This window comes from Crassostrea angulata, chromosome 5, assembly GCF_025612915.1.
Source record: "Crassostrea angulata isolate pt1a10 chromosome 5, ASM2561291v2, whole genome shotgun sequence".
Lineage (NCBI taxonomy): Eukaryota > Metazoa > Mollusca > Bivalvia > Ostreida > Ostreidae > Magallana > Magallana angulata.
In genome coordinates, this window is record NC_069115.1 from 17,239,808 (window position 1) to 17,261,035 (window position 21,228).

The window sequence follows — 21,228 nt, forward strand, 5'->3', positions numbered from 1 at the left end:
GAGAAAAAAGTAATTCCCAAAATAATGGAAATCCTAATCTGTGTGTGTGTGTGTGGGGGGGGGGGGGAGGGGGGGGTTATACCTATACTTCCAAAAGAAAAGTATGGGGCTAGTATGCTTATGAATCCAACTTCTCAATCTTTCAAGGTAAGTTTAGGAACAATAATCTTTCCTGCGAGAAAAAGTGTGGGCTGGGGGGGGGGGGGGCTGAACCCTCTATCATGCTATGTTTCTAATGGTTAGGTATAACTTTGCAAAAAAAGTGGGGGGGGGGGGGGGCGGGGGGGGGGGCTAAGCCCCCCCCCCCCCCCCCCCGGTTCCGACGCCTATGAAAAGTGATGGAAGCAAAAGCTTGCGACAGGCATTAGTAGAAGTTATTTCACACGACTTGTAAGATATCAGATTCTGTCACCAATTTATATTTTGTAAAAAAATATTGTACCACACCACGGAATAAAAATTAAGATCAGGTACTGGCGATGGAAAGGGTAAATAAGAGGCCTATGGGCCACATCGCTCACCTGAGCAATAATAGATATTATGTAATCAGCTTTTTGGTGTAATATACAAATTATCTGAATGATGTCATATAATAGATAAATTAATCCTGTAAAAAAATGTCCCTGCATATTCTTATGCTTAATATTGAGCCCCTTTGTAACAGCTAGGATGGGTTTACAGTCATATCACATATTGAGCATTGCAGTTCTCGAGAAGATCTTAAACAACTGATTATACAAGTCATGTACATGGATTTTAAACCTACATAAAATTTTGAACCCCTTGTGAGGTCCAAGAAATTCCAGGCGCCAGAGTCTAAACAATTTCAATGAATCAACAATTTGTCAAAATTAATGCTTGCATATAAGTAAAACCAGATACAAATAATTACATTTGAAATTTTTTGAATCATTTAAATGTGTTGCTTTGTAAAATTGGAACCCCTACCATGTTCCAACCCTACTCCTGTAGCGGCAGGTCTGTAGCTCCCGGTCTGTTTTTCATGCAGACAAGGAGCTACATACCTGCAGCTTGTACTCGAAAATTCGACCCCCACTCTGGGCTTATTCTACTCCTGGGGATGGCTCATGATTTTATCAAACTTGAATCTACCCTAACCAAGGATACTTTCACACCAGTTTCAGCTTTTCTGGCTAATCGGTTTCTGAGAAGATTTTAAAAATCATTTCTCTATATATTCCTATGTACCCCCCCCCCCCCCCCATTGTGGCCCTACCCTACCCCTGGGGATCATCATTTAAAGCTGCTTGGTCCGATTTTATATCAAATGTTATGCACGTTTTTAAACGATGGTTATGCTTAGTATATGTATAATAATAGACATTGCAGTAGTTTTATCCGTCAATTATGCCAAATTTCAATGAAGAACAAGAATAGAATTCCACGGTCCCCCGCCGGTCAAGCAGTATACTAGTATACTGTATATTGGAATATTTTCAAACATTCAGGGCTGTTCCAGAATTAAATGTGTGGGGAGGTTGGGAGGAACATTTTTTTACCCCCACCACCCATTGTTTTTCTATTTTTCCTGTCGCAAATATATCCAAAATAATACAATCTAAAAGAACTTGACCAAAGTATTAGCGGTATAAACATTTGGTATAAATTTAATAAAAATCCGTCAAAATTTGTAGGCATGAGAGCGCTAACAAGGTCACAAAGTCCCATAACTCCAACAAAAAGTATCGACCAATGCTAATTTTCGAACTTGACCAAGATAATAGTGGTATAAACATTTGGTATAAATTTAATGAAAATCCGTCAAAATTTGTAGGCATGAGAGCGCTTACAAAAAAGTGTGATAAATCCGTCACAAAGTTCCATAACTCCAACAAAAAGTATCAACCAATGCTGATTTTCGAACTTAACCAAGGTAATAGTAGTATAAACATTTGGTATAAATTGAATGAAAATCCGTCAAAATTTGTAGGTATGAGAGCGCTTACAAGGTCAATTTTTTTTATAAAACGGAGACGTTATTGTGGTCAAAGTCCCATAACTCCAACAAAAAGTATCGACCAATGATGATTTTCGAACTTGACCAAGGTAATAGTAGTATAAACATTTGGTATAAATTTAATAAAAATCAGTCAAAATTTGTAGGTATGAGAGCGCTTACAAGGTCAATTTCTTTATAAAACGGAGTCGTTATTGTGGTCAAAGTCCCATAACTCCAACAAAAAGTATTGACCAATGATGATTTTCGAACTTGACTAAGGTAATAGTAGTATAAACATTTGGTATAAATTTAATGAAAATCCGTCAAAATTTGTAGGTATGAGAGCGCTTACAAGGTCAATTTTTGGATAAAACAGAGTCATTATTGTGATCAAAGTCCTATAACTCCAACAAAAAGTATCGACCAATGCTGATTTTCGAACTTGACCAAAGTATTAGTGGTATAAACATTTGGTATAAATTTAATGAAAATCGGTCAAAATTTGTAGGTATGAGAGCGCTTACAAAAAAGTGTGACGGACGGACACACGGACGCACGGACACACGGACGCACGGACGGACGCCCGGCATTTCTATGTCCCCGCACCGCGTTGCGGCGGGGGACAAAAATACGTACAAAATTTGTTAACAAAACAAACGACATTAAATGGTACCGCTTTATTTCGCCTCATGTTAAATTTCACCCCTGACGACGAGCTAGACAGGTATGGTTGTATTACGAATTTGACATCGCTTTAAATAACGGTCGAAATGATCAGACAAATTACAAATACATGAGTACGTTTTGTTCGCTAATATTTCCAAAGTCTGCTTTCTTTTCAATCGATGCGTAGCATGCGGGTTGAATAACCCCAATCATTCGGGGGACGAAACCAAGCGGTTTCCTTTTCTAAACATTCCCGTGATGCATTTTGGTGTGTTTTTTCGTTTGCCCAAAGAGAAATTATTTTTATTTACTTTGAATATTTCTAACTGATTCTGCTGGTGTAAATAGGAGAAAGTCCATAACTTTCTAAGATAAATGATTTGTATGAAAAAAAAAATGATACTGTAATTACAATAAAATCGGACCAAGCAGCTTTAAACGAACTTGAATCCACACAAGTCTCAGCTTTTCTGGCCAAATGGTTTGTGCGAAGAAGATTTTTAAAAAATACCAACAAATTTTAAATGCTTATTAAATATCCCAATTTGAAAGAGGACGTGGCCTTTCATTTTAATAAACTTGAATCCCCTTTATCTAAGAATGCTTTGTGCCAATGCAAGTGATTGGAATGGGCTCATCGGTTTTAAAATTAAAAATGTAAAAAGTTTACAGACAGACTGACGGACAGACGGACGCCGGACAAAAAGTGATCAGAAAAGCTCACTCGAGCTTTCAGCTCAGGTGAGCTAAAAAGACGTGAATGCAAAGCGAACAACTACGTTACATGTAACATACTTATATACGAAACACATCAGCCTAAAACAAAATCAACAGCCTCTTTTGCAAAATCAACAGACGCCAATTCAATCAGCTTTTTTGAGCGTATCAAAACAGCTGATTTTAATCAGATTGAAATCACCATGTGATAGCACAATTTACATGTATATATATATATATTGTCTAGGTAAATACTAACATTGAATTAACTTTGGATTAATAGTCGTTTGTTTGGAAATATTTTATTTTGATTAGAAACAAGTTGTAACAGCAATACTTATAACTTCTTCACCTAAAATATTTAAGTAATTTATCATACACATGTAGGCATTCATTATTTTTAAATTGATGTAATTCTTGCAAATAATAAAAACGTTGGACTTAAAACTATGATTCCAATCCCCCCCCCCCCCCCCCCCCGGAAAATGAATAAATAAAAATACCCGGTACATATATAATTATACTTACTGAAAAGGGGAACAGAAAAATAATAAAATTGAAGTTATTTATTTTTGCAAACATCTTTTTGTGCATGTTAAATATATACAGCATGCTTTACGCTCAGATGCGCGGATCCAGAAAATTTTTCCCGGGGGAGGGGTCCGACGTTTATTTGAGTTTGCAAGGGGGATCCGAGGTATATTTATGGCAATTTTACAATGTAATTTAAAGAAATGTGAATTTTACAGGGGGAGGGGGGTCCGGACCCCCTACCCCCCCCCCCCCCCCCCCCTCTTTTCTAGATCATGCCATAAATAGGTTTATAGTATATGTATATCTACATTCTGATTAAAATGAAATATTTGATTCGATATCCGATAATTCGATGTACGACTTTGAATTGTCGGAGCTGTTCAAAGATTTAATTTACTCAATCATATTTATGTACTTAGTTTTTTGAGTTCCGTGCAGGTGGATCATTGAGTTTATAAATGCGTCTTTTAACTACAATGAACCACACTGATCCACAATGGACTTTATCAAGCTGATAAATACTATTTAAAATTAAGGTATAAAATATAATTAAAATTTAATTTAAATTCACGACTTGCTACGCTTGACTGCAATGACCGAAATTAAAAATCCCTTATATACTTGAGAACTCGTCTAACATAACAACAGAAAGATTTAAAAGCTGTCCAGTTACGGTAATTCTGTCTGGATTTTTTTAAATTTAGAAATATCTTCATTTAAATAAAAAAAAGGTATCTGATTTTTCACTGACAAAACTGTCAAAATATAATGGAAGCGAAAACCCTGGTTAGACTATAGCATCCATTATATTCAACTTCAACTTTTCATTTCTATCTCCGCGATGTGAAAATTTCCTCTACTCATTGCAATTCCAAAATTTACATTTTCATTTTGTTTAACATTTTTCTATTTTGATATATAGATTCGATTGAAAAAATGTACTAAGATATTACTAATAGGCATTCAATTGCATTTTGCATGCTATTAAAAGAAAAATTCAAAATATTCAAACTCCAAAAATATCGGTTTAGTCGTGAAATACAATTTTGAATTTATTTTTTCCAATTAAATATATTCAAATATTTTAAAATACAAGTTTGCAAAAACACAAATTCTAACTATATTCAGTTTTTAATACATTTAACAAACAATATTACCTGAAATTTTGGTGGTATCGAACCCATAACATAAAAACCCTAGATATATATATAAGGTTACTTTGTGCCAGGTACTCTAACCACTGAGCCATTTCAGACACAACAAAATAAGCAATTAAATATCATGTGTGACTTTGACCACGAATTTACGGATTGTATAATTTTTTCAAAACGTTGAATTGTTGGGGTACAAAATGCTACTTTTTATGTATAGTGAGTCATCTCTCCACGTTTTTGTTGATTAAAATCGGTTTGTTTTCCATTAGACCTTATTTAGACTATGAGAAAAATATGGAGCACAAACCCACTCTATAAAAGAAAATGCCTTGAAGTTTTAAAAAATGACATTATTTGCAAATTTTGATGCGAATACGCCTGTTTGAGTCAACATATTACGGGTATTGGACATATTTATCGGTAAAAAATATGATGTGTTAAATATATATTGTTTTAAATGATTTAAAAAAATTATAATATTTATTGATATTTTGATTTTTCAGTAGCTTATCCGACCGTGTATGGGCATTTTACACGCCTTATCCATCCATCTTCTTTATAACGTCAGGTGCATGTGTTTTCAGCCTGGACATTTTTCTTCTACTATCAAGTGTTTCCCACCCTGTTTCAAAATGAAGATCGATTCCCTAGTAGCAAAAATAGGTACCGGTAATCCTGTGACAATTCTTGCAACGTTTTGTGTTTTGCTGGGGATTTTTGTTTTTTATTTTTAGCCTTGGAAAATCCAAACTGATTTCAAATAGTTACACACTGTCAGGTACAAATTAAGGTATGTTTAACACTTCAAGTGGCTTATGTATTGTTTATTAAACATTAAATGCTTATCCTTCTTCATTATACATGTATGTTAATTTTGTGATATTATTAAATGATAGTATAACGAGTTTTGGCAATTTTCCCTTGTCCCAAATAACGACTCTAACAGGGCAGAACAAAAGTAAGTTAAAATTTGTTAAACTGCGTTGCGGAAGTCAAATTGTATAGAATAATTCAAAATACATTTTATTTCCAGTTTAGGATGGCTGTTCGGCAAATATCTGAGTCAGTGTATGTAGGAATGTGTCTCGAATTAGGAACCCCACAACAGGTGGCCTCCAAGAGAGAAATAGTGGACATAAAGGAGATGTTGGAAAACCACGCAGTGTTAAATCAACCGTTCACAATGATGCTGAGTGGGAGTCAAAGAGAAGGATTCAGACTGAGTGGATCAGATAGAGACAACATGGTTTGGCCAAACAACCACCGAGTGATCTGGGACTTCTCTCAGTGTCAGTTTTACAACATACAAGAACACGCGTTGATTCTCTGTGACAGTTCTGAGAGTCCACCAGGATTCACTTTACTATGGTTACCATTAGAAATAGCGCACAGAAGTGTGATGTCAGCGTGTGTAAGGATGAATGGAGGACTGTATATATCAAGTTCAAAGTTAATAGAGAACTTGTGTTCTTTAACTACTACTATGGGATATGATATGACAGCCCATGGACCATGTATTAGTGGATTGATTGATGGTGTATTAGAAAATGATGAAGCTCATTGCTTTGCTAGTGATTTCTGGCCTCCATCTGCCTCCACATGGATAGACCGATGTCACTCATGGCCCCCACCTCATGTTGTCAATGACATTATTAGAAATGGATGTCACTTTGTAGCGATAGGACACAAACTAGGTAATCATACAGACAATGAATGGAGAGTTTCTTTCTCTCGGGCGGAATACAAACTTGCCTACTCAATGAATCACACACAATTCTTAACGTATGGATTACTGAAACTGTTCCTAAAAGAAATAATTAACAATGGATTAAGAGATGAAGATAAACTACTGTGTTCCTATCACATAAAAACCGCTGTTTTCTGGGCGATTCAACAAAATACACTACTTCAATGGTGTCCACAAAATTTCCTGGTCGGTTTCTGGGTCTGCTTTAAACTTCTTCTTAAATGGGTGTACGAGGGAGTGTGTCCCAACTTTTTTATTCCAGAAAACAATATTTTCCTTAGCAGCATCTATGGTGAAGCTCAAAGGACATTATTCTGGCGATTATATAGGTTGTATGAGAAGGGCCTAGCACTGCTGTTACACAGTCCCTCCATCAGGTCCTACATCATTAATGTTCTGTGTAATCCTAGACTCACAATTTGTACTGATGAACACACTATGATATCTGAGGTTGAACTGGACATAGATATTTTAAATGAAATATATGCAAGGGATTCAACAGAAACACAAAACCTTCAGTTGAATAAGAATTACCTACATGTAGTGGAACAGTTAATTGGTTTACCTCTGACACAGAATCACATTGTCATGTTACAGAAACTTACAGCCACCATCTTTCAGCATTCCGCATTTATATTACATAGCATGTACATTAACACAGGTGTTAACAAACAGTTGTATATTGTAGACAAAGTCGCTTGCCATTTGCTGAAATTGACAGCCAAGTTTGGGTTTGTGTCTGAAATGCTGTACATTGCAATTCATTATCATAAGACATTCAGATATAGGGAAGCTTTATCAGTTTTGGATTTAACAAAGGTCAAGCTAGCACAACCATATCTAATGTATAATCATCATGTAGACCAAGAGCTGTACACTGAGGCTGTAGGGGGACAGTCCTTGTCTACAAAGATGAGACAAGCCGTAGCACAAGATGTCGGACTTGACAATGAAATCTTTTACATTAATGAGTTAATGCAAGAACAGCAGTCGAGTAATCAAAACAACCGCCCTGTAATAAACATTCCATCCCTCGTACTGTTGTATATGTTAGAGTTTTTGTGCTCTAGACATGCTGACACGATTCGAGCACAACGAGCTTTAGATGATCTGCAGGTCCTAGTCCACCATGATCAGGGGGAGTTAATACATGTACCTCTCAGAGACATCTCTTGGGAGATTCTTGGAATCTGTCAACATATCTCAGGGAACCTCCATGCTGCCCTGTACTCATATCTACAGTCACTCAGTCAAAATCCATACAATAAAATACAAAACGCTACCTTACAGAGAATTCAGGATCTAAGTTTATAATCCTCGGCAAGCACGTATAAAACTCCTGATAATGATGGATTTTTTGCAGTTTCCAAATGTTCGTTTTACTTAAGGTGGCTCTATACACCACTTTTTGATGACGCAGTACGCAAAAAAGTAAATCTGGAAGCATGCAATTCCGGTACTGGCTGATTTAAACTGAGGCGAATTGTATGGGGACCGCTCTTTTGAAAAAATTGTTCAATGAATAGATTTAATAAAATTAGAAAATTCATTACTTACAAGTAATGAGGTATGTGACACCTTCATGTTGTGTGGTATTATTTATCGAAATAAACAATAAAATCAAGTATGATTTTGTAAATAGTTTCTTTACTATCATAGGTAATGAGTTCGATTCTCGTCGAAAACAATAAACTCAGCACCTAGCGCCCAAACTAGGACTTGTGACACCCAGGTGACACCTGATTCTTGGGGGCACGGGTGCCCCCTCCCGGGATTTCCGGCCCCAAAAGGGGGCACTATTAGCACTGCTTTCTGGTGCCAGGGCGCTGAATACACCCTATCATTCTGTTTAATGGAGAGTCTAAACTCGGCGCCTAGCGCCCAAACTAGGACTTGTGAGACCCAGGTTTCGGCTAGATGGCACACTTCCTAGTTTGGGCGGTATGCGCCCTGTATAGAGACCCTACAATAATGTATGGAACCTGTATGATATATAGGGTCAACTCAGCGCCCCGGCGCCGGAAATTGGTGCTTATATCACCCCTTTTAAGACCCGATTCCATCAGGGGACATTCGTGCCCCCGAGGATCCGGTCTCGGCTAGATGGCACACTTCCTAGTTTGGGCGGTAGGCCTTCTGCATAGAGACCCTACAATAATGTATGGAACCTGTATGATAGGGTCAACTCAGCGCCCCGGCGCCAGGAATCGGTATCAATATGGCCCCGTTTGAGACCGGATTCCGTCAGGGGGCATCCGTGTCCCCGAGGATCTGGTTTCGGCTAGAAGGCACACTCCCTAGTTTGGGCGCTAGGCGCCCTGTATAGAGACACTACAATTATGTATGGAACCTGTATGATAGGGTCAACTCAGCGCGCCCCGGCGCCAGGAATCGGTGTCAATATGACCCCTTTTCAGACCGAATTCCGTCAGAGGACTCCCGTGCCCCCGAGGATCCGGTCTCGGCTAGATGGCACACTCCCTAGTTTGGGCGGTAGGGGCCCTGTATAGAGTCCTACAATAATGTATGGTACCTGTATGATAGGGTCAACTCAGCCCCCCGGCGCCGCGGGAATCGGTGTCAATATGGCCCCTTTTCAGACCGGATCCGTCAGGGGACACCCGTACCCCAGGGGATCCAGTTTCGGCTAGATGGCACACCTCCTAGATTTAGCGCTAGGCGCCCTGTATAAAGACCTTACAATAATTTATACCTAATGCAGATCATGTTGACATTCTCATATTTATACAGCTGATTAGGAAAAATATGTGGAAAAAAAATTATGTAATTAAAAGTTGGAGATTAACCAATACAAATATATGCCTGATTGTATATTTGTTATTTTTTAAAGGCACATCAAAAGTATCATATTGTCTGTATCGTGATACGTATCGTATCGTGAGACAAGTGTATCGTTGCACCCCTAATGCAACGCCTTGTACGCCCCTGTTCTTTGACACAAGCGTAAAAAAATTGCCGCAAACCATTTTTTCCTCTAATGAAAATATATTTGAAATGAAAATGGTCAAGTTTTTGCATTATAAGACAATATCCACTCACAGACTTTATCGACAACGATGTTTACATATATATAGCATATACACATCCGTATATCATCATACGTGCATAAAAGATTATACGCCTTTACAGGTAAAAGTTTGAAAAAAGTCAACAAGAGAAATTTCAGAATAAATCAAATTTTAAAACACAACAGAACACATCGAACACCTTTGTTACAAAAATAACTACATACTAAATACGTTTAGTAAAGCAAAATAATTTCCTTTTTAGTTGCATCCCTTTTTTGTAATGATTTAAATGGAAAGTTAAAATATACCACCACTTTTACTAAAATATGTTTAACTTTCTCTTATTTTTTTAAAATATTGGAATTTACGTATAAAAAATTATATATTAAAAAGAGTTGTCCCTCCCCTACCTCCACACAATATTTTTTTGGAAAAAAAATAACGGAATTCACCTCTAAAAAAAATAAGTTACAATGCACCCCTCCCATAGATAAGGCAAAAAGCGGGGAACTATCTGTTTGCTTGTTTGTTTGTTTGTTTTTGCTCGTCAAGAAATCAGACGTTACATAGGGAGTTATTTACAATTTACCATTTACAAACACGAAAGACTGTACTCCTGAGAAGAAAGAATTGGTAAACAATTAATATTTTGTTTATGACATGCATCTGTTTCAAAAATACGGTATAAACTTCATAAACTTCTTAATAGGGTTTGGGCGATAAGTGCCCTGTTTCGCCAGAAAACGGTGCTTATAGGCCTATTACTAATTTATATTTTGCCAGGGATTCCAAAAGGATCTCCCTGCGCACTAGAATCTGATGTATAACCAATGTAGCACAAGTCCTAGTTTAAACGCCAGGCATCCTATTTAGACTCATTATATAACGGTATATAGGGTCAACTCAGCGCCCTGGCGCCAAATATCAGTGCTTATATTGACTCATGTTGTGCCAGAAATCTCAAGGGGACACAAAGCCCCTATACATCCGGTGTCATCTGAGTGATATAAGAACTGCTTTGAGTGCTAGGTGCTCTGTTGAGACTCTCTATTTGACAATATGATAGGGTCAACTCAGCGCCCTTGCACTAGAAATCGCTGCTTATATTGACACTTTTGGGGCCAGCGATCCCGAGGGGACACCCGTGACCCCAAGAATCCGGTGTCACCTTGGTGTCACAAGTCCTAGTTTGGGCGCTAGGCGCTCAGTTTAAACTCACTATTAAACAGTATAATAGGGTCTACTCGGCGCCCTGCTGCCAGAAATCGGTGCTAACATTGCCCCTTTTGCGACCGGGGATCCCGGGGGACACCCGTGCCCCCAGGAATCCGGTGTTACATGGGTGTCACAAGTCCTAGTTTGGGTGCTTGACGCTCTATTTAGAAATCTTTTTTTTTAATGGGGATCGGTAAATTCCGTTTATATAGTCGATAAATGTAAACAAATTTCGTTATTGCTGAGTAGCTTATTGCATAGGCGTCGGAACCGGGGGGGGGGGGGGGGCACTTTTTTTTGCAAAGTTAGACCTAACTCTAACCATTAGGCAAATAGCATCATAGAGGGTTCAGCCCCCCCCCCCCTCCCCCACGTTTTCTGGCAGTAAAGATAATTGTCCCTAAATTTACCTAAAAAAAAATTTGGTAGGTAAGAATTTTTTGTTTGGAAATATAGGTATAACAACCCCCCCCCCCCCACCCACGAATTAGGATTTTTATGATTTTGGGAATTAGTTTTTTTTTCTCAAGATTTCTGAGGATTAGTCTAGCCCCCCCCCCCCCCCCCCCCTTTCATTTTGCTTCCGACGCCAGTGTATTGCTGAGTAGCTTGACTTTGGTACAAATGAATGGTGTGTGGATAAAATAATGCCTGAAATACACAATTTTGAACAAAAGCCTTGGTCATTACCTCCCCCTTCCTCTTTTTAAAACAAAGAATGGATTGTCTGTCCATGATTCCCAAAACTTGGAACTCTTCTGATTTAGGAGATAGCATTGTTTAGCTGTCAAAACAATGCAATAGCCTGAATTAGTGAATAGGTATGGAAGTGCCAGTAAAACTGGAACCCGTTGAAGAGTTTCAACTAGATGTCAACTTCAAGGAAATGAAATTTTGCGTGCTTTGTCAGAATACAATTTCTGCCCGCTCTTACAGATGCCTGTCATCAAACACAAGCCAGGAGCAATACAAGGCTGTGTTTAAACTGATGCGCATCCCGGACATCAGTGGGTTTGCCTGTAATATATGCATAAACAAATTCAACCGCGTTCTAAAGCTGAACAAGGACCTGGAAACTAGGATAATCAAAATTAAAAATGAACGAGATAAGCTGATATCGACTCTGTTAGATATGCCGGGTGTGCAATGTCTTGAGCGTCAGGTCCTTGAGAGGCCATCACCTCCATTAGAAACAGAGCGTCTGCTCGCCCCCATTCCAGAATTAGAGAAAACTAAGGAAGACTTGATAGTAAGGCCCGATTCTTCAAGCAATGTCATACTCTCCCCAATTCCAGAATTAGGAAAAACGAAGGAAGGATCTTTAAAAACCGGCATGTGCACTCTCATGCCTAAATTAGTAACAAACTTTAAGGAAAAGTCCCTAGTTAGGCCTGATTCTTCAAGCATAGGCATGTGTACTCCAATTCCCCAATTAGGAACTAATGTAGGAGTGTTGGTCATTCCTGCGTCCCCAGTCATCCCAATAGTTGAACCTTCACATTGTCCTGCCGTTGTCCAAAAGGTTGATAAAATTACTCAAACCAAAGACCATACTGAAGAATTTGAAGTCAAGGTAATTAGATTTAAGTTTGGTGAAAGTTTATTTGTAATATTCAAAAGCTAATTCTGTGTATTTGTATGTTTTGTTTTAAGTTTTTAATTTCTGGATATACAAATGTAATTAAAAACATCTTGTTGAATAGCTGCAGGACTGTAGCCCCCGGTCTGAAAAAATTCGGATGGACGACCTGGGAGCTACAGTGCCTCCCATAGTAAAAAACTGCAATTTACTGCGCACAATAAAATGCGCTAGTTTTGGACCGATTAATCTCATTTACGATAATATTCTGTACAAATATTTGATCCCAAAAAATTCCTCGGACATTTTACTATAGATGTCGTCACTTAACTTGCCTCTGATATTCTTTTAAACACCATCAGCAGCCCTGTAAATTAAAGTGGTGCAAGTTTGTTTACATTTAAAAATGGCAACTTTTGATCTCGACGTAAATTAACATACTTCATTTTCCGAGGTCGGATATCATTTTTAAGAGAAAGTCTGAGGCAAGTAAAGTGACGATATCAGTAGTAAATTGGCTGAAAAAATTAATGGTATTAATTCTTTTTACAAAATTTGTGTGAAAATAAGGTTAATAAGTCTAAAACTAGCGCAATTTTTTGTGCGCTGTAAATTGCAGATTTTTCCTATGGTAGGCACTGTAGCTCCCAGGTCGTCCATCCGAATTTTTTCAGACCGGGAGCTACAGTCCTGCAGCTACTTGTTTCAGTGACAGAATGTTTTAAAGTATGCAGCCCAAAATCGTCGGAAAACCAGTCAGTAAGCATATGCAAGACAGTCCATCGGCCAGCTCACTTAGATTTTCTCGTTTTATGACTACGTAATGCCTTTTCGATTGGCTCCTTTCCACTTTAACGCAGGAATTCTCCTTGATCCTGTTAATGCTTATGCATGTATGTAATAACTGGCATGTTTTTATTACATACCACATTAAAAAAATAATATTTACTTACCGGTACAAGTATTTATTGAAACCAATAAAAGTTAAATGAGATGGCCCCTATTCAGTAAGCATACGCAAGACTAATTAACTGTTAATCTCAACGAGATTCGTGAAGACTGAAAATTTTTGACGGATGTTACTTTGGAAGAGACGTTCGTCAAAAATTTTCAGTCTTGACGAATCTTGCCAAGATTAATTAACTGTGGGTTTCTGACAATGGCAGCTGGCCTGCCCAGATGTAACTGTAATTTTTAAGCTTGATTGAACAGATTTGTGTTTAAATACCGGTAATTAATAATATTTTTACAGGTAATTGTTAAGTATAAAGGAATTGAGAGATTAAAGATCATCAAAGAAGAGCATCAACAGGCAGCCATAAAATCAATGCTGAACAACGCCTCAACAAAGGCAGTGTTAAAAAATTTCAGTCAGAAAGAGAACTGCAGAAAGGAAATGCTGGGCATAGTGAACAATGTTATAACAAGCGAAATAAAGGAGATCTCTAAAAGCGATTGTGAACTTTTCAAATTGTCATTTGATTGGCATGATTGGGAGCGCGAAAGTCAGCTCCTCCAACAAAAGGCGCCATATTTATTTTCAGTGTTAAGCAATGTCATCTGTTTGCGGGAGAAGCAACAAAACCTACCTCCGATGCTGACTGCCTTGGCGGTGCTCCTGTACGGTCGTTCTCAGAACATGAACCAGCTACAGTACAAACTTGGATTTAATCTGCAGAAATGTGGTTTGAACAGGGAGGTAATTATATGTGTTATGTTCTAAATGGTGGTGTAAAAACACATTTGGGGGCTAGAAAGGACTCATTTTGTTTATTCACATGTCACGTACACTCAATAACGCAAAAGTTGCACAAGATAAAAATTAAGTACAATCTAGTCATTAAAGAGAGGGCAAAGAAATGGAAAAATCCTTTGTAAGATGTCATAAAATATAATTAATTTTCTATCTCCATATTTCTTACTTTACCATACCACTTACCGCTGGGTTATTTGCTTGTACTACCAATAAAGTTAGCTCCTAATCCTTCCATATACACATTTAGCATGATATGCAGATATGTTTACTTAGATTTTTAAGTCATGAAAAATAATTTCTTTGATATTTCAGAGTTTGAATTTTTTTCATGACTTGGGAATATCAGTTTCCTATGCAAGCCTTCAGAAGAAAACTAAAGAGCATGGGAAGCAACAAGAACATCAATTCCAGTCACTGATGTCAACCTGTATAGAAGAAGTGAGAAGATCACAGAGTGTGGAAAATGATGCAGAGGATCAAACATCTACCAAGACTGACAAAAGGATTAGACCTATGGAACTGCTAGTTAACAACTTTGGTAATAATACAACGCAATCACTTATTTTAAAATAATTTACAACTTGAAGAATTAAAAAAATATTTTATTTATTTATTTTTTAATAACAGTGAGGGAGAGAAAGACTCACTCACTAGAAATAGGGAAAGAAAGAGGAGAGAGAGAGAGAGAGTGAGAGAGAGAAATAGGACTCATTTTTGTAGATTTTTTACTTTTTCAAACACGTACATCTTGCTTAATTGAAAGACTTCAGCATGTTCAGTGCTCAAAATAATCTCTGAAAATAATGATATCTATAATCATTCCAGAATAGACATGTTGAAATTATTATCTGTTGAGTCGTGTGTATTATATCATTACATCCTAATTAAAAGTGAGGAATTTTAAAATATCCACGTAAAATCGCAAGGAGCAGCCCTCATGGATTTTAAAATCTTGCTTTTATTTTCACACAGTTTTGAACTATTATAATAGGAAATAATAACAAAAAATTTGTGCTCACGATTTTATATTCTCGCAATTTGATATTTAATAGCAGAATCGCTGAATTAAGTACACACATGAATGAGGAATTTACAGTATTTTTTAAAAATCCTCTTTGCAGGGAAATAATTTTTACATTTCTATTTTGTAATAGCTTATACAAGAGCCCCTGTCTATAAATGTGTCACCGATTGTTATACTACAAGTATTTCACAAGTTTAATTTTTTTTTCAGTTTGATATACCTGAGCAAGTAGAACGATTAATATTATATAAATAGTGCCTGTTTGTGAGGGTAACAGTTGAAATTGACACCCCGAGAAAACCATTGTCAACCGACGCGAAGCGGAGGTTGACAATGGTTTTCGAGGGGTGTCAATTTCAACTGTTATCCTCCCAAACAGGCACTATTTATTTTGTTATACTGAATGTCTTTTTTAAAATTTTTAAGAAAATTTTACTGCTTTTATATAGGAATAACGTGAATTCTACAGCGAACCGTACGCGCATAATTTTCGCGCATGTAACATTTTTTAGCTCACCTGAGCTGAAAGCTCAAGTGAGCTATTCTGATCACATTTTGTCTGTCGTCTGTCTGTCCGTCTGTCCGTCTGTCCGTCTGTCCGTCCGTCCGTCCGTCCGTAAACTTTTCACATTTTCAACATCTTCTCAAGAACTACTTGGCCAATTTCAACCAAACTTGGCACAAATCATCCTTAGGCAAAGGGGATTCAAAGTTGTGAAAATTAAGGGTCATACCCGTTTTCAAGGGGAGATAATTAGAAATTAATGAAAAATTTCGAGAAATTTTCAAAAATCTTCTTCTCAAGAACCAGAAAGCCAGGAAAGCTGAAACTTGTGTGGAAGCATCCTCAGGTAGTGTAGATTCAAAGTTGTGAAATTCATGACCCCTGGGGGTAGGGTGGGGCCACAATGGGGGGTCGAAGTTTTACATAGGTATATATAAAGTAAATCTTTAAAAATCTTCTTCTCTGAAACTAAACAGCCAGGAAAGCTGAAACTTGTGTGGAAGCATCCTCAGGTAGTGTAGATTCAAAGTTGTGAAATTCATGACCCCCAGGGGTAGGGTGGGGCCACAATGGGGGGTCGAAGTTTTACATAGGAATATATAGAGTAAATCTTTAAAAATCTTCTTCTCAGAAACTAAACAGCCAGGAAAGCTGAAACTTGTGTGGAAGCATCCTCAGGTAGTGTAGATTCAAAGTTGTGAAATTCATGACCCCCAGGGTAGGGTGGGGCCACAATGGGGGGGTCGAAGTTTTACATAGGAATATATAGAGTAAATCTTTAAAAATCATCTGCTCAGAAACTAAACAGCCAGGAAAGCTGAAACTTGTGTGGAAGCATCCTCAGGTAGTGTAGATTCAAAGTTGTGAAAATCATGATCCCAGGGGGTAGGGTGAGGCCACATTGGGGGGGGGGGGTGTTAAAATTTTACATAGAAATATATAGAGTAAATCTTTGAAAATCTTCTTCTCAGAAACTAATCAGCCAGGAAAGGTGAAACTGTTGTTGAAGCATCCTCAGGTAGTGTAAATTCAAAGTTGTGAAAACCATGATCCCTGGGGGTAGGGTGGGGCACAATGGGGGGTCGAAGTTTTACATAGGAATATATAGAGTAAATCTTTAAAAATCTTCTTCTCAGAAACTAATCAGCCAGGAAAGTTGAAACTTGTGTGGAAGTATCCTCAGGTAGTGTAGATTTAAAGTTGTGAAAATCATGATCCCTGGGGGTAGTGTGAGGCCACATGGGGGGGGGGGTGTTAAAGTTGTACATAGGAATATATAAAGTAAATCTTTAAAAATCTTCTTCTCAGAAACTAATCAGCAAGATGATTCTTTATCATTGTTAAAACTTTGGCTCCAGGACAATTCTTCGGCCTCACAAGAAGGTTCAGAGTTTGATGTAGCTAAATATCCCATATATAAACAATTGTAAAGGATCTTTTTGAGAACTGCAATACTCAACATGTGATATGACTATAGAATTGAAGCAGGCAGCTATTTTTTAATTAGAATCTTTTTGTATTACTGTATTGAGTTATTGCCCTTGATTTATTGATTCTTGATTATTTTAATTAATGCATCCACTGTTAACCAATTATTGTGATGATTATTTTTATACAATAATAAATATTCAATGTATATAAGTTGTTCTGCATAAGAAGTTTTGGGTAAGGCCAGATTATTTTGTTTATTTTTGATTTCCAATTTTTAGATACTATGAATTATTTTAGGTTGACACATATATAGGGACAGTGTCTATTGCATTTCGATGAGCGACTGTTTGGGGTTAAACTTGAACAGGTATGGATAGATTGAGTGTGTGAACATCCTTGCTCTATCTAATCTAAGTGTTTTCTAACCTTCGATACAAAGTTTGGGTCATTCCTGCACTGTATCGCATTAATACAAGTGTGCAGTCACATCTGCTTGTATTGGTGGTGGTAGCGGCGGAGCACTAATGTATGGTCATCCATGCTGGTGTTCAGGCCTTTCTAGCGCAAGTGTGCGGCACTCCCTGCTTGCGTAAACGTTGGTACCTGTTGAGTTGCGTAGGTGTGCGGTCATCCCTGCCTGCGTAACTTTGAGTCCCTATATATGTGCAAGAGCGGTGATTAAAGTCTGCTCTTGTAAATATTGGCAGCAATCAGGGCTATCCGAGTTCCAAGGGGGAAAAATGGATTTTATTTATACAGGATCTACATGTATTATTGTACATTGTCCAGATTGTTTGTTTTATGACTCCATGTAGCTGACTTTATCATACCTATTGTTCCTCAGGTGAGCGATGTGGCCCATGGGCCTCTTGTTAATGTTACCCGTTGCCAAGTGCGTTGCTAACGCTGAGGGTAATAGTAAATATTATTAACTGCGTCTTAACCAATCAGATTTCAGTATTTAACATGAAAGTATAACAATATAATATATAGAATGATGTATATGTACAGTTGGATATAAACACTCTTACTGTACATGTATTGCATGGTACAGTGTACTACGTGTACTCTACTTTTTAATTTAAAATTTTGTACATGATGAATAGTAATACAGACTCTTTAATAGACCCCTTTTCTGTAACTGCAAGGCAATTAGTGACTTAGTTTGGTGAAATATGACGTAACATCAATTGTTTCATTAACATCATTTAATTATCTATTTACTAAAACTTTGGCAAAGTGCATCAGTTTGTCCTGCAAGAGAGCAGGCCCCAGGGCCATAAAACTTAAACGAGCCCACTTTTGATCTCAGTCTCACTTTTCCACTATATGTGTTTCTTTTGTAAAAGTGAGACTTAGATCAAAAGTAAGCTTGTCTAAGTTTTATGGCCCTGGGGCCAGTACCGCAGTTATCGTGAAGGGGTCTATTTCTGTTGTATTTAGGGAAGAGAACCAGAGACAGGAATTTTGTAGACTTATCTAAAAAACGCAAGATATGTGACAAAGTCAAGGCTAAATCTAGAACTACCGAGGAAAATGAACAGGGACGGAACAGAATAGATACACCCAAACCATTGGAACCCGCGGACAGAATTGTGGAAAGACTAGATAAAGGACAAGACAAGAATAACCTTGTTGTGGAGATTTATGGCTGTGCTGTTAATGGGGTAAATTGTGAAGTAAGGTCTGAATTGTGTATAGTTACAGACAATTATGAAATTCATGTAAATTGCATGTTATTATTATAAATTATTAAGCTTGTCTTCAATTATATCGCTTTAAACACAACTGTGTCTGCAGGGTGGGCGAATTCAAGATGGGGTGAAACTGTTTGCAAGTGTATAGAAGGACGAAAATTACGCAGGGTGAAAATAATCCTGTATACAGTACCTTTGGTTTATTAATTAATGTTTCATTATTATTTTTCACACTTCTAATTTATTCATATATTGAGGTCAAGTAAAAAGTGTTTTTTTTTTTTCAACAGTTGCAGCATCAACAACTGAAGAGTGAAAACGACTCGGAATCTAGTTGTCATGACATCGTAGAGAGTGAAGGTGGCCATTGTTCAAACCTTTCAGGTGATTTGACCAAAACTAAAATATACCAGCAATATATTTAATGCACTTGTAATTTGTGAAAATTTTAAGGAATAACTGATTTCCATGGATATATACTCCCCTTTTATTATTTGGCCTTCTTTTGTTATAGCTGAACACTGCTCATTAATAGGCACCGTCGCATAGGTACCTGGTATATAAACTCTTTAATTTTAATTATTACACCTGAAAATCGTGGCTGACAAGTAGTATTCCTTTCGTGGTCTTTGGATTTTATGCATTTATTTCTTATTCATGTGCATATTCTGTTTGTAAATAATGCATTGACCAATTTAATTGATGTTAGTATTCTCCTGGCTTGGAAATGGTACGTAAAATTCGATAATTTCATCGCAATTGCGTAACACAGCGAGACAAGATGTACGTCCACACACCTCTACAACGAAGCCGTTTGAACTGTTAAGAGGTCTTCACCTTATATAGGACATCAGTGATAAAAGAGAAATATGGGGGACAGTGCTTATTTACAAGCGATGTTCGTGCAGCTTTAACACTAAATAATATGTACTCTGTACTCTGACCCAAACATGCTCGACTTCTCTTAACATAGTATATTTAAGATTTAAATGTATGTATCGTAGGAGAAACAAATCCAGACATTGGCCTAGATATGGAAGTTACCTCAGAACCAGAGGAACACCTCAGTAACCATGGTTACTCGTAAACAACCATCCCCAATGATTTGGATACAACTGGACCAAAGTATGTCTAACTTCCACTGTTGATTTTGATTGTCTGTATATTACCGATATGTTTATATTTCACCATAATTAATGCCCTATTTCATTATCCACATTACGGTCATTCAGCACAGCATAATCAAGTTATTCAAAAATTTCTAATTAAGAAATTATTTTATTAAAATCTTATTTAACATTCTTATTGTAAAATTTGTCAAATTTTCACTCTGCTTGTTGTTGGTCACACAACCCGATACACCAGTATACTAATTAAACCCATGCAATATGTTTCAAGCAACATGCACTTAGATTTGTCATTTTGCAAAGCAGTGCTTTGGTCATTACAATGGACTACTGGTATTTCACACAAAACATTCAAATGCTACAAGAAATTTTATATTTGCATGATTTGAAATTTTTTTACCCCAATCAATGGTCAGTGACACTTCTTACCAAAATCAAAGCTCTTTACTGATATGTAAATTTCAAGCCTCCATAAGGAGTGACTGAACTGCTCGTTTAAAAACTACTGTCCATTGCATTATGATTTGGTTATAACCTTTACCCAAGGTCATGTATTTGTACCACTAATAGATCAAGGTCACATTTGCAGTAAAACTTTTCTTACATACCGTGGAATCATTAGATTTTGTGATGGCTCAATTTTCGTGGAACGTGTGGGTACCTCTCATCCATGAATTAACATGCTCCATCAATTAATAAATAATGATCATAAAGTCATATTTCCATTTACAGATCTAAGAGAGTACAGGAAATTATCTACCCACAAACTTGTAAAATTTAAGCAGTCCACGAAAACTGGCCCCCATGAATTTAATGATTCCACAGTATTTTAATCCAGACAATCCATTAAAGCTGTGGAAAACTTTTATTAGTGATCAATACCATTTCTAAAGCTATAAAGGCTAACTCTTATGATAGCATTTCTAACTTTTTTTCTTTAGGTAGAGAAAGCTCAACTGTTTCATGTTCATGATATATAGTATTCCATCCAAAACCACAACAAAAATCAAGGCAAGAATTGAAATTTCTCAGGAGCCTCGCCAAATGACTGGAAATAAAGTGTAACTTAATTATTAGAGGTTGTTTT

At 37.2% G+C, this 21,228-nt stretch overlaps 2 protein-coding genes across 3 annotated transcripts; both read left to right on the forward strand.

The window, feature by feature from the left end:
- Positions 1 to 5,972: 5,972 nt before the first annotated feature.
- LOC128184051 (uncharacterized) lies at positions 5,973 to 8,293 on the forward strand. The gene is made up of 2 exons (XM_052853378.1): positions 5,973 to 5,989; positions 6,070 to 8,293. Exon 2 carries the CDS (start codon positions 6,071 to 6,073, stop codon positions 8,090 to 8,092), a length of 2,022 nt encoding a protein of 673 aa, XP_052709338.1. The 5' UTR covers positions 5,973 to 5,989; position 6,070; the 3' UTR covers positions 8,093 to 8,293.
- Positions 8,294 to 11,818: 3,525 nt separating this feature from the next.
- Positions 11,819 to 20,171, forward strand: LOC128184047 (uncharacterized). 2 transcript variants are annotated; one of them, XM_052853372.1, is made up of 6 exons: positions 11,819 to 12,595; positions 13,854 to 14,300; positions 14,670 to 14,895; positions 18,761 to 18,996; positions 19,305 to 19,398; positions 20,019 to 20,171. In XM_052853372.1, the coding sequence occupies exons 1-6, from the start codon at positions 11,846 to 11,848 to the stop codon at positions 20,099 to 20,101; spliced, it is 1,836 nt and encodes a 611-aa protein (XP_052709332.1). In that variant the 5' UTR covers positions 11,819 to 11,845; the 3' UTR covers positions 20,102 to 20,171. The 2 variants fall into 2 exon arrangements, with proteins under 2 accessions (XP_052709332.1, XP_052709333.1); XM_052853373.1 differs by having other exon boundaries at positions 18,761 to 18,984.
- Positions 20,172 to 21,228: the final 1,057 nt, after the last annotated feature.